Source organism: Prunus avium, chromosome 8 (assembly GCF_965620075.1).
Source record: "Prunus avium chromosome 8, drPruAviu1.hap1.1, whole genome shotgun sequence".
Lineage (NCBI taxonomy): Eukaryota > Viridiplantae > Streptophyta > Magnoliopsida > Rosales > Rosaceae > Prunus > Prunus avium.
The window spans coordinates 39,779,683-39,794,088 of NC_142291.1; the positions used below are offsets into that span (position 1 = coordinate 39,779,683).

The 14,406-nt window shown below is 38.1% G+C and overlaps 3 protein-coding genes across 3 annotated transcripts; 2 read left to right on the forward strand and 1 right to left on the reverse strand.

Annotated features, from left to right (window-relative positions):
• Positions 1-366: 366 nt before the first annotated feature.
• On the reverse strand, positions 367-2,926 carry LOC110769053 (NADH-ubiquinone oxidoreductase-like protein). The gene is made up of 2 exons (XM_021972954.2): positions 2,473-2,926; positions 367-647 (listed from the first exon to the last, which is right to left on the reverse strand). The coding sequence occupies exons 1-2, from the start codon at positions 2,620-2,622 to the stop codon at positions 546-548; spliced, it is 252 nt and encodes an 83-aa protein (XP_021828646.1). The 5' UTR covers positions 2,623-2,926; the 3' UTR covers positions 367-545.
• Positions 2,927-4,961: 2,035 nt separating this feature from the next.
• On the forward strand, positions 4,962-11,793 carry LOC110769050 (zinc finger (CCCH type) helicase family protein). Its single transcript, XM_088245324.1, has 14 exons — positions 4,962-5,237; positions 5,469-5,646; positions 5,754-5,927; positions 6,111-6,258; positions 6,911-7,225; positions 7,503-7,649; positions 7,722-7,902; positions 8,530-8,810; positions 8,911-9,033; positions 9,143-9,287; positions 9,427-9,698; positions 9,770-9,961; positions 10,467-10,988; positions 11,343-11,793. The coding sequence occupies exons 1-14, from the start codon at positions 5,075-5,077 to the stop codon at positions 11,568-11,570; spliced, it is 3,069 nt and encodes a 1,022-aa protein (XP_088101450.1). The 5' UTR covers positions 4,962-5,074; the 3' UTR covers positions 11,571-11,793.
• A 267-nt stretch (positions 11,794-12,060) lies between these two features.
• LOC110769051 (LYR motif protein) lies at positions 12,061-14,320 on the forward strand. Its single transcript, XM_021972951.2, has 2 exons — positions 12,061-12,930; positions 13,826-14,320. The coding sequence occupies exons 1-2, from the start codon at positions 12,198-12,200 to the stop codon at positions 13,936-13,938; spliced, it is 846 nt and encodes a 281-aa protein (XP_021828643.2). The 5' UTR covers positions 12,061-12,197; the 3' UTR covers positions 13,939-14,320.
• Positions 14,321-14,406: the final 86 nt, after the last annotated feature.

Genomic DNA, 14,406 nt, shown 5'->3' on the forward strand with positions numbered 1-14,406 from the left:
AAATAAAAGAATATAAGTCATCCTTTTTATTTTTGGATAACAAATTTATACTCATTCACTCACGCTTGCTTTACTGATTGAATGGTAACGATCTTATTGATATTCAGGAAGAGAAAATGGCGGATAGACTGGAAGGGGAAGGACAATTCAGAATCTAAAGAATTGAAGAATTGCTTTAAAAACCATGCCAAGCATAGGAGAATTCATAATCCATGTAAGCCTGTAGGAATAACTTTCCGAATGATCGAAAAGAAAAACAAAGAACTTAAAACCGAATCGGGTTTATATTCCACAAGTCATTTTAGTCTGGAGAGCAGAAACGCCGGTTTAAGTCACCAAGCAAATCAATGTCCAATCTGCAACTACTGCAAGCAAAACTAAATTGACCATTATCTTATTGCATGGACCAACGAGGCCCGCACTCATTCCAGGAGAAACAAAACAGATCACATAATCAAGTAAAAGACCAGTCTTAGAAAAAATAATACAGCATCTATTCTCCCAACATTTATTATTTCTTCAGTTCAAATGATGATCGATTTCTGCTATGGATGGTGATGCTTATCAACCTCTCCACCCTCTTTGGCCCGCGCAGCTGCCCTTATTTTACGCTGCTCCTCCTTGTAAATTCGGTTTCTTCGTTGAAACTGCAATAATAAACATGCAGAGAAACCATGATCCCAATCAGTATTACCAATTTAAACCAAAACAAAACGAGTCTGTTTTCATGTATGTACACACAAATCAAGTTATATTATGTGATTGCATACAACATCTGGGGATTTTTACTAAAACCTCATCTCTTTTTTTTTTTTGTCAACAAAAAAACTCATCTCTGTAACTGAAAATTCGGATATCAATTGGGTTATGTCCTTCGAAGCCGAACTACATTGCTAAATTGCAAAGTTGCATACTTGTTGTTCAGTAAGTTCCAAAATGTTATGAAATATATATCAATAGTCAAAACCCGAGATGAATAACACATGCATACAATCAAACAAAGCCATTGGATAAATTTATTACCTTGGCAGGGAGAGCTAAAAATTTGAGAGATGAGAATGCCATCTTGATTCAAAAGTTCCAAATGTCCTTAAAATTTGGGAAAGCACTATTTACCAGGTTATGATGTTCTCCTCACCCCACCCATAACAGATACAAAATTGAATAATGATAAGAAATTAAGATGATACTACGAAGACAATCATTTATGTTTTTGAGATTTCCCTTCTCCTATGAACCTTTTCTGATAGAGCAGAACTCTGTAGAAGTTGCCTCTTGTTCAAATTCTACACTTTATGCCAACTGTGTTGACATTTCGCCATAATGTTTAACCTCCTACTCTTAAAATGCTACAGAAAGGTGTATAAAGGCATTGAACTCAACATTTGACATAACATTGAACTATTGTGGTGAATGAAATCTAAAAATATAATGCACAAACAATAACAACTAAGCATGACAGCCTCGATACTCGAAGTGAGCCATAAAGATCATGAAAAGTAAACCCAAGCAACTCCTAGGTGTCAATCTCCCAAAATAGCTGATAAATAGAATTGTATCTGTCTTTATTCTTGAATTATGATAGGAGATACATAGGACTGTATCCTGCACTCGGATTGGGTCGTGACCCTTCAAAGCTAACTTCACCATTGTGAAACCCTAAGCTTATATTTCCTTGTTGTAGGATATTCCAGAATCTATTTCATGTTTTTTCTGTGGATACTACATCACTTTCTGTGCATGGTAATTGGGAAAAATAGTGGGATCTACTCTTCATTTGACATTTAGATGGGTGATTGTAAAATGATCTTATGGAGACTTGACCCTGGCTTTGGTTGAACACAGCAGGGTTTGATTGAAGATGGACCATTAATTCAAATATAAATCATCTACGAAAATAACTTGTCAACCTTCTAACCGAAAGAAAAACTTGTTTAGCTTTGCAATTTGGAGCTGTTCAGCAGTTAGAAATATTTTCAAAAGCCATTATAAAAATTGCACAAACAACACCAAGCTTCTACGAGATTGCTTCTCAATGTTTGGGTAATGATTCTAGTTCTACTTGTCACCCTTTACTTCAAAACAGAATAAGTTATGGTGTTCCTAAATGTTCACAACAACACATAGGAGATGTATTAAGAGAAACCATAACTCGACATTTTCGATTAACACATAAAATCAATTTTCCTAAAACCTTAAATCAGACTTGAAATTGAGTGGTGGTTGATGCCCTAGGGTTTAGAAACACGACATTGTCTACAGCAAGCTTGAAACACACATCGATGGAACAGTAAATCAATTGAGGGAAACTAGAGCTAAAATTGAACACAGCTGAGCTAGATTAATAACTAATCAATAAATAAATAAATAAATAACCAAACAGTGCCTGAAAATGGAGCTGGTGATTTAAGGTTCATGCGCCGATCTGAGCTATAAATGAGATTAAAAACCTAATTGAAAGAAAAAATTGACCTCTTTGGAGTGGTGAAGACACTCGAGGTAGTCTTCGCGAAGAAGAACACAGTCCTTTGGCTGACGGCAGCGAGACATGCACTCGCTGAAGTCGACCCAGAAATCGTAGCAGCGCCCTTTGTTCCCTGTGATTCCCCAACCCGATGCCATTTTCGTCTCTCACTGAGCGTCGAATCAAATCAATTTGCCGGTGGTGTTGTCGACGATGGTTAATGGGTTCAAAAGTAATCGGGATTGAATGGTTGCTTCGCTCTAGCTGCCGCTGACTGTTGGCGGTACGAATGTAAACCGATGGAAATTTTCGCCTGTAAAGACGTCCCCAAAAAATATAAAAAATAGATAAATGAACAAACTAATCAGTTAATCGTGACCGTCGAATGCGTATTCTTCTTGTAAATGGAAGGTGGATTATGAACTATGTTTTGTAAATGGATTTGAGGGTGTATTTTCTGTAGTTTGTATCTTTAAAAAACAATAGTTTTTGAACACAAATGATGATCTTAGTTATTGAAATTAATCTTAATATATGTTAGGGGAATTTGAAATTGGATGTTACGGGGCGAGCTAAGTGACCCACATATGCTCTTTAAGAAAAATCTATTGGAGTTCCTAGCTTTTTCTTTTGAACTGATTTTATATGGGTTTTTTTTTTCTTTTTAATTGATGACGGGGGTTCGAAATTTGGTCTCTTTTTATGATTATATGAATTTCGAGGCTTATGGACCAAAATGCCACAAGTCTCAAAGTTTAGTTTACAAAATCAAAATTTACTTATCATTTGTTTATATAACTTTGGCTTCTCCTTTTAATTTTATAAGATAAACATTGAGTGACTTGTGACACAATTTCATATGCATTAATGAGTATAAGTCAAATAAAATAAGGCAAATTTTCAATTATGCTCGGATATGTATTATTCTTCAATATAGAGATATTTATAAGGAAATACAAAGATGTATTAACCCTAAATACAGTAAGAAATAAATATAAAATAAATCTCAATTATAATACGACTAGACAAATGGGTAAGTAACCAAAATCCGAACATAGTAAGTAACTAAAATCTTAACTAAGTAAGGACTCGCCAACACTTCCTCCCCCCCCCCCTCCCCCCAACATTTTCTAAAGTTGGCGCAAAGATGTTTCGCATGACCAAATTGACAAGGGAGTCAAAGAACACCATATTCGACATTCAAAGAACTGTAGAGAAGGTTTTGTCATAAACCATGAGTGAAACAATTGACAAACCAAATCAAAGTTCGCAGTAGAAACACAAGAGCAAACGTTAACAAATATGTCACATAGCAAAACACATAAACCATGTGAGCACAACAGTAGGTAAGGTAGAACACAGAAACCCTACGATCACGGCAAAAGGGTCCATGTAATTTGCGTCTAAAGAGTAGGTTGGTGGATGATTGAGTATAAACCATCATAATAGATGTAGGAGAAGCAGTAGTTGAAGTAGAACAATAAGCATGTGAAGAAATAAATGCATCAACATTCAGCATAGTGATGAATGACGGCAATAGAAAGGTAGGCAGTGATGGTTGTAAGGTAGACGACGGCGTCGGGCTAGGTGTATAGTGCAACAGAAATAGGCAGTATTTAGGGTTAGGGTCAAGAGAACCTAGGTCGCAAGCACTGTGTATCTATCTCTCCTATCTCTCCCTTGAATCTTGAGGCTCGTAGAGGATTGGGATTTGGAAAAAGAGAAAAACAAAATTAAGGATGAAAGAGAGATTAAGAAAGGAGTCATAACATAAAGTGAAAAAAAAAAAAAAAAAAAAAAAGCCATTTTGGCGTGAAGTGGATTTTTTTTTTTGGGGGGTAATAATTTTTTTAAAAGGTAAATGCAAAAAAACAAAATAAAGAAAGGATGTAAATTTGGAAAAAACAAGGACAAGAAGTGAGATGACAGACGAAGAAAATCATTTCTCACTTGGGCAAAAGAATTGAATTTCTTTGCACACAAAGACAAAGAGTACACGTCGGTTAAGGGGAAAAAAAGGAGGTAAAAATAGATGGATAGAAATGTAGCAGAATTTTTACCCAAAAAAAGAAGAAGAAATGTAGCAGAATTCCTCTACATTACAACATGCATCAATATGCGCCCGTTCCATTTCATCAGATCATAATCGGTCCCGGAGAAAAAGGACCCAAATCCATATACATGTACCGGGGGTCCCATCCCCTTCTCGCAACATAGATTCCTAATACCGGGACCCACACTCCACAATGAACGTGTCAAGGAAGTATTCGGGCCCCGCTCCTCGTAATTCGCGTACAGCGTACACCCCCCGAATGTAGCACGCGATTGGTCCAAATAAGAACCAAAGTCAACGCTAAATGAAAAAACCAATTGACTCATTTTTTTTATTAAGACCACAGTCGTCACGAGGCTCATGACTATCAAGCGCACGTAGAGCTTACTGCGTCCGAACATCGCTTTCCTGAGAAAAGGATCGAGGCGCGCGGGAGACTAATAAGCGACTTATTACTCGTCTCTGCTCCTCCGCTTTTGCAAAGAGCAAATAGAGACATTTCCAATCCCCTTCCCTTTATTTTCGTTAGGCAGAGAGAAGACAGGAGGGTTCCGACAATGGCGTCACCGTCGTCCCCAACGTCGTCGTGTAGCTCCTCCTACTCCTCGTCGTTTTCGAACGCCAAATTCTCGTCTCTTCCAGTAATGGCGCTCCGCGAAAAAATCGTGGAGAAAATTCTCGATAATCGCGTCACTCTCATCGTCGGCGAGACTGGTTGTGGTACACTCCCTACTCTCTTACTCCGTACGGTTCTGCGGTTTTACTATCGCGAACTATTTCGTACTTCGTCATGTATTCTCTATTATGCAGGCCGTTTGGTTCCCGAGAAAACTGAGAACAAAAATAGTGCGGTGTTCACAAAACGCCGCATTTCTAATTTTTGTTTTCTAATTGTTATTCGTGTTGTTAATTTCTTTTGTTTGCTTCTGCTTTTGTTTGGTTTAATCAAAGGGAAAAGCTCGCAAGTTCCGCAGTTTCTTCTAGAGGCGAATTTGAAGCCCATTCTATGTACACAGCCTAGGAGATTCGCCGTAGTAGCTGTTGCTAAAATGGTGGCAAAAGCTCGAAATTGTGAAATTGGTGGAGAGGTTGGATATCACATAGGCCATTCAAAGCACTTATCACCAAGGTGTGTTAACTTATGTCCCATTTTCTAATAATCTTCCCTAATTTTCATTTGAGAGTGTGTGTTACGTTACGTTTGTGTTCATTTCTTTATTTGCTATGTTTTTGCAGGTCTTCGATTGTTTTTAAAACTGCTGGAGTTCTATTGGATGAAATGCGAGATAAGGGGATGCATGCGCTTGATTACAAGGTCATTGTTCTTGATGAAGTGCATGAAAGATCGGTGGAATCAGATCTTGTTCTTGTTTGTGTGAAGCAGTTTATGTTGAGGAATAACAACTTGAGGTCGACTTCTACCTGCCTTTTTCTTATATGGATGTTCGAACTTTTCCTACATTTAGGCTTATTTTATACTTGGCTGTTTCTGCTTACATTCTCTAGGAACAGCACAATTATGTATTCCATATGTAAATACAATTTCCTTGGGCATTCGTTACACGAGAATCTAATGGATTTATGAATTTTCAGGGTGGTTTTGATGTCTGCAACTGCTGATATTGCAAGATACAGGGATTACTTTAAGGATCTTGGCAGAGGTGAACGAGTGGAAGTGCTTGCAATCCCTACGTCCAATCAGAAAGCCATTTTTCAGCGAAGGGTTTCTTATCTTGAAGAGGCATTTACTTGTACTCTTTACTGGAAATATTATGTTTATTCTAGGGAACCTAACTCAATTAATGCTTCTTTTTGCCCGCCTTCATCATCTGAGGCACTCTTATTGGTGTTGAGCATGATGCTTTGCTCCCAAGATCTTGATAATACAATATAGGGTGTAACTTACGGATCTCTGTTTAGAAAAATAACAAATGATAGTAGCCTTTTGTTAGTGCATTGACGAGAGAATATTGTCTGTCAGATGTACAATTGGTATGTAAAGGTGTCGGGAACAAGAGTCTGTACAATTTGTTTTGAAGAGATTTAGTAGGTAAGTACTTAAGTTTTTTGAAAAGATTTAATAGGTAAGTATATAAGAGCTAATAAAACAAATGTAAAAGATGGAAGCTATAAATTTTATGGAGATGAGGCGACATTTCTCTACGACACTGTGTACTATCAATGAAAAATGCTTTAGAATAAAATAGTAAAGTTAATATTTAATTTATGTCAACTTCCAAAAACATCACCTTCGGTTTAAATCATGAAAAATGTGAACTAATTGAAAAACTAGGTCAGGGGGCCAGTTTTAGAGTTCACAATAGCACATGAATTCTATATGGAAACCCATTTCATTTATATAAGTGATGGTTCTGTGATTCTTTCCTGAACAGGTTGCTGGTCTTCTCAATATCGATTCAGAGTCGCTTTCTGATAGTTATTGTTCAGGTCCAAGTCCTTCTATGGCCAAAGCTGATATTAAGACTAAAGTGCACAAACTTATTCATGATTTGGTGTTGCATATTCATGAGCATGAACCAGACATTGAAAAGAGCATTTTGATTTTTCTTCCAACATACAATGCACTGGAGCAGCAATGGTTCCTTCTGAAGCCATTTAGTTCATCTTTTAAAGTTCACATTTTACATAGCAGCATTGACACTGAACAAGCTCTCATGACTATGAAGATTTGGAAATCCCATCGTAAAGTATGTTTGATATCCTAGCTGCGTTATTTAATTTTTTTGATGTGGTTGTTTTTGTACGTGTGCTGTTGGTTCTAACAAAATGTAAGGGTAGTTTAATCCCAATACTTTTCCTTTGCTAGACATGACTGTAACTATAGCTGCAAATAAAGTTAGTTTGAGATATTTAGGATGTAGATTAATGCCCCCTCCCCCCCAAAAAAAATCTGGTTGATTTTTTCCTCCATTATATCTTTATCTTCACACTTATGGTTGTTTCTGAAAACAATAATCTGCACAGGTGATACTGGCCACAAATATTGCAGAGTCGTCAGTAACAATACCCAAGGTGGCCTATGTTATTGATTCATGCCGATCTTTACAAGTTTTTTGGAACAGTTATCAGAAAAAGGAATCTGCAAAGCTTGTTTGGGTTTCTAAGTCTCAGGTATTGAAGGAATCTAACTGGATGATTAATTTTTGTGGTTTCTTGATTCCTTACTTTAGGTTTATGCTGCAGGCCGATCAGCGTAGAGGGAGAACTGGTCGAACTTGTGATGGCCAGATTTATCGGTTGGTTACTAGACCATTTTTCATCCAGTTTGACGAATACGAGGGTCCCTCTGTACTGAGGTTATCATTGCGGCTGCAAGTGCTTCAGATCTGCTGTGCTGAATCTAAGGCCATTAATGATCCCAAAGGTATGCTGTTCTTTGTCATTGTTTTCATCCTTGCATTTAGGTTTTGATAATTTGCTTTACTCTCATTGGAGTTATTCATCACTCATCAGGAAAAAAGAAGAAGATTTCTTTAGTCTTTGTATTGATATGCCAAACAAGGGATTCCATCTAGTTTTTGGATGGGTGATGTAACAGAGTAATTGAGAAAGACAAGGAACACACGTTTTGTGGCTAATTAGGCAAGACAAAGGAAACCTGACCAACATTCTATATCTTGATTATCTGTTGCTGTGCTCCTTGAACCTGATATAAGATTTTCTCTAACTTTGTTGAAGGCTTAAGGGTTGAGTTGGTCTTTGACCAAGGTTGCAGTACTTTTCTCTATTGGTCGCATTTCTATTTAGAAAACTACAAGTCCTTTTCCTTTTATTTTAAAAAAAGTAAACTATACAATCTGGTTTGATGCATAAGCTATAGTTGTTGGAAGACTGTTTCTGTAACGACACTGAAGTTCAAGATCATGCTAGTTGTGAGTTAAACTTGACATCACAAGTTAAGGTGATGTTCAGCATGTAGTCTGCTACATTAAGCATGTTCTTTTATCATGAAGTTTTGGTGTGTTTCTAAGACATGGAGCTTTGGTGTCAGCTTTGTTGCAGAAGGCTCTAGATCAACCACATCCTGAAGTTGTTGAAGATGCATTGGATTTGCTTGTTCATATGAAAGCATTAGAAAAAACATCTCCAAGGGGCCGGTATGAGCCGACATTTTATGGGAGGTTGCTTTCCAGTTTGTCATTGTCTTTTGATGCTTCTCTGGTTGTACTCAAGTTTGGAGACATTGGAATGCTGCGTGAAGGCATTCTTCTGGGCATATTAATGGACACACAACCTCTACCTATCCTTCGTCCTTTTGGAGATGAAATTTTGGTATTAACTGTTAAATGTATAAATTTTGTAGATTTTGGATTTGCTTGATTGCTTGATTGCTTGAGAATTGACCTTTGATTTAGTTAATTCTACAATTCAGTTTGCAGAATATGCTGACAGCTACTTTTGTGGAGATGATGGCAATACTGGCCTAACTGGTAGGAAGGAGATGGTATTCATGGCAAACTTGTGTGCATTTCAATTTTGGCAACGTGTTTTCAAGGTATATTGTACATGAACTTTCACAATGCTTATTAGTGTGCACGTACATTTGTAAAGCCCACTGGGAGTACATTTTGTGTATGATTTAAACATTTTGCTTTACCCTAAAGGATAACCACCGTGTTGAGCATTTGAAGCAACTTCTTAAGTTTGATGAGATGAAAGCTACTGCGTTCCTGCTTCCCGAGATTGAAGAAGATTGGTGCTCTTTCCATAATCTTGTGCAGTCGTCACTAAAACATGTATCTGAAATATGTATGTTGTACATTGCTATTACATCAGCATACTATATTGTCTTACTAGTAATCATCCGCCGACAATATTCATTGCTCCATCAGTCTGGAATTTTTCTGGTACAGTAGAGTGGCATTAGTAATAGGTGTCTTTTTTTCAGATGAAGATATACTAGATTCAGTGCACCGGTATCGGCCCAAGTTTTTGTCTACATCTAATGGCCTTCCATCCTACTATGATCCTTATGAATTTGAGCATAAATGCCTCCTTACATGTCAACAACCAAATGAAGATACAGATGCTCTTGCTACAGATGATAAGCACCTTGAGCCATCTAGTGAAACAATGAAATGTATCGCTGTACCTTTTGTTGCTCCAAATAACTTCCAAAACAACGATGTGGCAAAAAAGTTGGCAACCATAATCAAACAGGTCCTCTCATCTGCATACCTCTTGTGCATTTTCCTTCACATGATCATTCCCTTACTTCTCACGTTTTGCAGATACGAGTCCAGCATACAGAAGATATATCTAGTAATCAGGATTTAGATGTTGATGATGGCTATCATGTCAATGGGGAGGCTTCTATTTGTATATATTTTGTTAATGGATCCTGCAACAAGGGCAGTCAATGCCTGTTTTCTCATTCACTTAAAGCAAAGAGACCCCCATGCAAATTTTTCTATTCTGCCCAGGTATAAAAAATTCACAGCTTTAGTCAATTCTATGTGGCCTTTTAAGATGTTTGTATAGCTATCTCTTTGGTACTTGTATAGTTATGGGATGTACATAGTTTTAAATTGTTAAAAGTTTTGGGATGACATTTACTGTTATTGTCCTTGGCACTCTCTGATCTGTTTCAAGATTAGGCATTTAAAAGGTGAAATTATGGAGGAATTTTCAGAGAATGATTTCTTAAGGTTTATCTTCTATAGAAGTTCTAGGAAGTTAATTGTTACTGTGATGCATAACTGCAGACTTATGGTTAAAGGCTTGTAATTATAATGCAACGGATTAATATCTTCCGTTTTATGACACTAGGAGTTGTTAAGAATTGGTGGGGCTGCCTGGCTGAAAACTTGTCTTATGCAGCACAACATTCTTTGATAAATTTTTGGCTTGAATATCAACTTTCTGAGTACTGCCTAGTCGCATACCTTGCTTGTGGTATAATATCTATTTTCTTTCTAATAATTACAGGGTTGTCGATATGGAGCATCATGCTTCTTTTCTCATGATGAGAGTTCATCAGTGACATCATCTAACTCAACTCTATGCCTGCCAGAAGGTGGAGAAGCCAAAGCTACATCGCTTATACGATCGTTGCCCACTGATGGATGCATTCTCTTATTGGATGACACCAATCTACAATTTTCCTCAAATTTTGCTAGACATTATGATCCATCAAAAATAGTTTCTACCACTAGTTTGTCAGACACATCCATATTTGACTCATCACTGACTGGTGTCAAAATTTTGTGGGGGCTCTATCATCCGTATGGGACAATCATTTCCAAAGCAGGGGAGAGCCAAATCCCATGGAACGAAGTTAAGTGTGTGCTATGGTTTCCTAATTTTGATAGCTACAGTGAGAACTTAGATAGACAGAAGCTTCTCTTGCAGAATTTCTTCGAGTATCTTGCCGTCCGAATGCTGGCTGATGACTTGGACAATGTGCGAGTTATTCTCACTATGAACAATATCAGGTTTGCACAGCTGCAGGTAATAATAACACTGCAAACTGTTTGCATCCCTGCTAATTTTTTGTAGAAATAGCAAATTTAAAGAGATGGCAAAGACTTTCTGTATCGAACAACACGCTTATTTGGTTGCAGTGCGCGCTACTCGGCACATGCACATTACACATTGCACCTTGCACCTTGCACCTTGCACTCACAAGTTTATTTAAATTATTTTGAAAATCTATTTCTTGGTGTCTGCAGTGTCAACTTGCTGTTCTGATACATGTATAATAAACATGTACATAACATAGAGGAGAAGGATGAGGGTTTGATCTTACATAATGATAACGATGGTTGTGTGATGTTTTAAGGCATTTGGTTATGATCGTTTCAGGTGGAAAAGTTGGGCAGGGAGAGCTTCTTCTTCCTTACAGAGTCATTTCCATTTGATGACGCCAGCTTTGGGGAGTTGCCAGACAAAGTCAGCACAAACAAGCCGATGATGGTTTCGAGGCCCATTTCGTACGTTTTTAACTTGCACCCACCTTCAGACATTCAGTTTGGTGACTATGCAGCCGGACTTCACAGTTTTCTTCATCATGAGATCCAGGAAGATGTGTAAAAATTCATCATCTGCTGAACCTGTATAATAAGCTTTACTTGTTACTAAGATTTGGCAGTCGGATTATCGATAGATATTACCTTTTCTTACTTAGGTGTTCAAATGTTCCCTATTTACCCAAATTCTGAACTTTCTGTTTTCCTAGTTATAATACTCCTCATCAAACTCTGGAAGTATATTTTTGATAAACAATTTTTGCTCAAAATAGAAAATGATTTTTAAACTCACGCTTCTCTTTTACAAATTTGTCTTAAATTTGACAAATTCCAAATCTGAAATAGATATGAAGATTTAAATTTTGCAAACGCGAGGTTCAGTGTGAAATAAGGGACTTCAGGTGAATGCGGTAACGAATGTTGTAAAGTGATTTATCAACTTTTTACTTTGGCCTTGTTAAAGGATGAGGGCCTGACACGTGTTAAGGTGGGTCACATTACCCGCACTTACCAGGAAAAGACAAACGAAAATGATAAAGTGATTTAGTAATTAATTTATTTCTAAGAAATCTGAGAAATGCGAAGCTCCTGGAATGCAAGTAGCTGAAGCTGATCTTCTTCATCTCCACGTTTGTACGCAAGGCTGTAAACCCTAAACCCTCACAGAATTCCCATTATAAAACAAAATCCTATGTCACACAAAGCCCTAGAACCCCGGCACCCAATCGATTCGTGCGCATTTCAGCTCCATAGCTGGAGACCTTTTCAGCTGCATCAACAGACAACACCTACCTCCAAAGCCCTAGACTCCGATCCCTCCCTCCCCAACCCCAAACCCTACAACTCCTCTTCCAATGGCCTGGTGGTCCACACCAAGCGTCCCTGCCTATCCAACCGAGCGACGTCGTTTTCAATCGACGCCATCGACATGTCTCGGTTGACCTTGGTAGACGACGACAGGACGATCTCCGGTGGCCATCACAATAGGCACGGCAGCTTTCGATTCATTGCGAAGAAGAGGCGGCGCCACGGGTCCAGGTCAGTTTCGGGTCGGAGCAGCGATCGGAGTGGGACCCGGAGGTGCTGCTCGGTCGGGGCTTCGGCTGCGTACGGTACGTGCTCGGATTTTCCGGTGGCGGTGGGTACGGACTCCAGTGGTGAGCTGTTTGGGAATGGGGATGCAAATTGGGCATCGGATGTGAGTGAAGCTAGGAATTCGAGGAAGGAGAGAGATGGAGGGAGTGGAGAGAAGGAGAATCTGGGTATTGGGTTTGGGCCTATTGGGGGTTTTGATGTTCAGGGGAATGAGTCCGGGTACGGCAGTGAACCGGGTTACCGAGGGGATGCGGAGTTCGGGTACGGCGATGAGCTTGATGAGGAGGAGGAGGATACTCGTCTGTTGTTTTGGGGTGATCAATTTGGAGGTACATTTTGAACAAACGTTGTTTCATTTGAAGCACGATGAAGCATTGCAGATTTTGTGCAAAATTTTAGTTTCATTCTAGTAAAATTTCCTTATAGTTGTAGATTGGTGAATTATATATACATATCTTTAGTTCTCTGCAGTGTATTCTAGTTTCGATATTCAAGTTTGCTTGGTAGATAGAATCTGAACATAGACTTTGGCAGTAGGATCTTTGTTGGAACTTCGAATATAAATGGATAAGGTAGGTGGCATCACCAGTGATGCACATGGTAGGCAGTAATCAGAAAAGTATTAACAAGCAAAGCCATAGTTTTATTTTCTAGTCAGGATTGAAGTGAATTTGACTGACTTTCCTTCTTGTACTTTGGTGATAGTTTCATAACACCGTAGACCGTAGTTCTATACTCTATCAGTATGATTGCTGGCACTAGTTTAGTTTCTGTACATGGGTGTGAATTTGTGGGGTTTACCATTGTTCTTTCATTTTTCGAATATGTATCGCCACTGGACAACAGCATTATGATCTAAGTTGAAAACCCTCAACAGATGTTCATGTTTCACATTCTTTGTCTGAATGCGTAGACCATTGGTTTTGCTGTTATCGGCTTGTTTATATAATTTATTCTTCTTTATCAGTTATCAACTCTATTAATTATCAATTTTATTCCCGGCTACATAGGTAAATGGTGCCGCTATGGATATGAGAAAAAAGAATAAGGGACCAGTAGAAGAAGAAGAATAGCATAAAGTAGTTTAGGAGATTACAGAATCTTCTACTTTGCTTACGTCTTTTGATTATGTTATGTACATGCATTCATGAGATTCTGAATTTTGGTTTTCCAAGTCATTTGATTCAACTGTAGATATGCTGATGGGTCCTTTTCTTGCTCCAGATGCGGATTCCATGATGGAGATTGTGGGGGAAAATACATTTGTCGATCAAAAATCTCATCACAGATGTCGGCGTAAGAAGCACGACTGCAGAATGGTTGATTCGCTGAGGTAACCGAATCAGTTGGAGAATACAAAAGGCGTCTTTATATCATCTAGGCATTAGCTTTCTATTGAGAAGGATGTCGGCCCCTGGATGGAATCCGTGTATGCATGATCTAATCACTGCGTGACCACTTTCTGTCACTTCTGAGGTCCATTTTGATAGTGAGAGGGTTTGGTATATATATCATGGAATGGTTTTGGATTCATTTCGCGATGTCGCTTACTGTAATTTATGCTTAAAGGATTTTGACTGTACATTGTAGCATAGTGTGTTATTCCCAAAATTGCCAACTGATTGGAAATTTTCATTAATATGTACATTGTGAAAAGAATGTCTTCTGCTATTTTTGTGTTTCTGAGTTCAGATCAGATATAAGAAATGCTTTTTCTTAGATGTGTGTTTTTTTTTTTTTTTTTGGGTTCTTTACTTTTGTCCCTCTCTCTCTAATCTGAACTTTAGAGAAAAATAGATAAAGAG

Excerpts from the sequence above, each read along its gene's own strand:
- LOC110769051 (XM_021972951.2), top strand. The coding sequence starts at position 12,198 with ATGTCACACAAAGCCCTAGAACCCCGGCACCCAATCGATTCGTGCGCA. Across the intron at positions 12,931-13,825 it reads TTGGGGTGATCAATTTGGAG|ATGCGGATTCCATGATGGAG; the intron begins GTACATTTTGAA and ends TTCTTGCTCCAG.
- LOC110769053 (XM_021972954.2), bottom strand. The coding sequence starts at position 2,622 with ATGGCATCGGGTTGGGGAATCACAGGGAACAAAGGGCGCTGCTACGAT. Across the intron at positions 648-2,472 it reads GTCTTCACCACTCCAAAGAG|TTTCAACGAAGAAACCGAAT; the intron begins GTCAATTTTTTC and ends TTATTATTGCAG.
- LOC110769050 (XM_088245324.1), top strand. The coding sequence starts at position 5,075 with ATGGCGTCACCGTCGTCCCCAACGTCGTCGTGTAGCTCCTCCTACTCC. Across the intron at positions 7,650-7,721 it reads TTTGGGTTTCTAAGTCTCAG|GCCGATCAGCGTAGAGGGAG; the intron begins GTATTGAAGGAA and ends TTTATGCTGCAG. Across the intron at positions 7,903-8,529 it reads GGCCATTAATGATCCCAAAG|CTTTGTTGCAGAAGGCTCTA; the intron begins GTATGCTGTTCT and ends CTTTGGTGTCAG.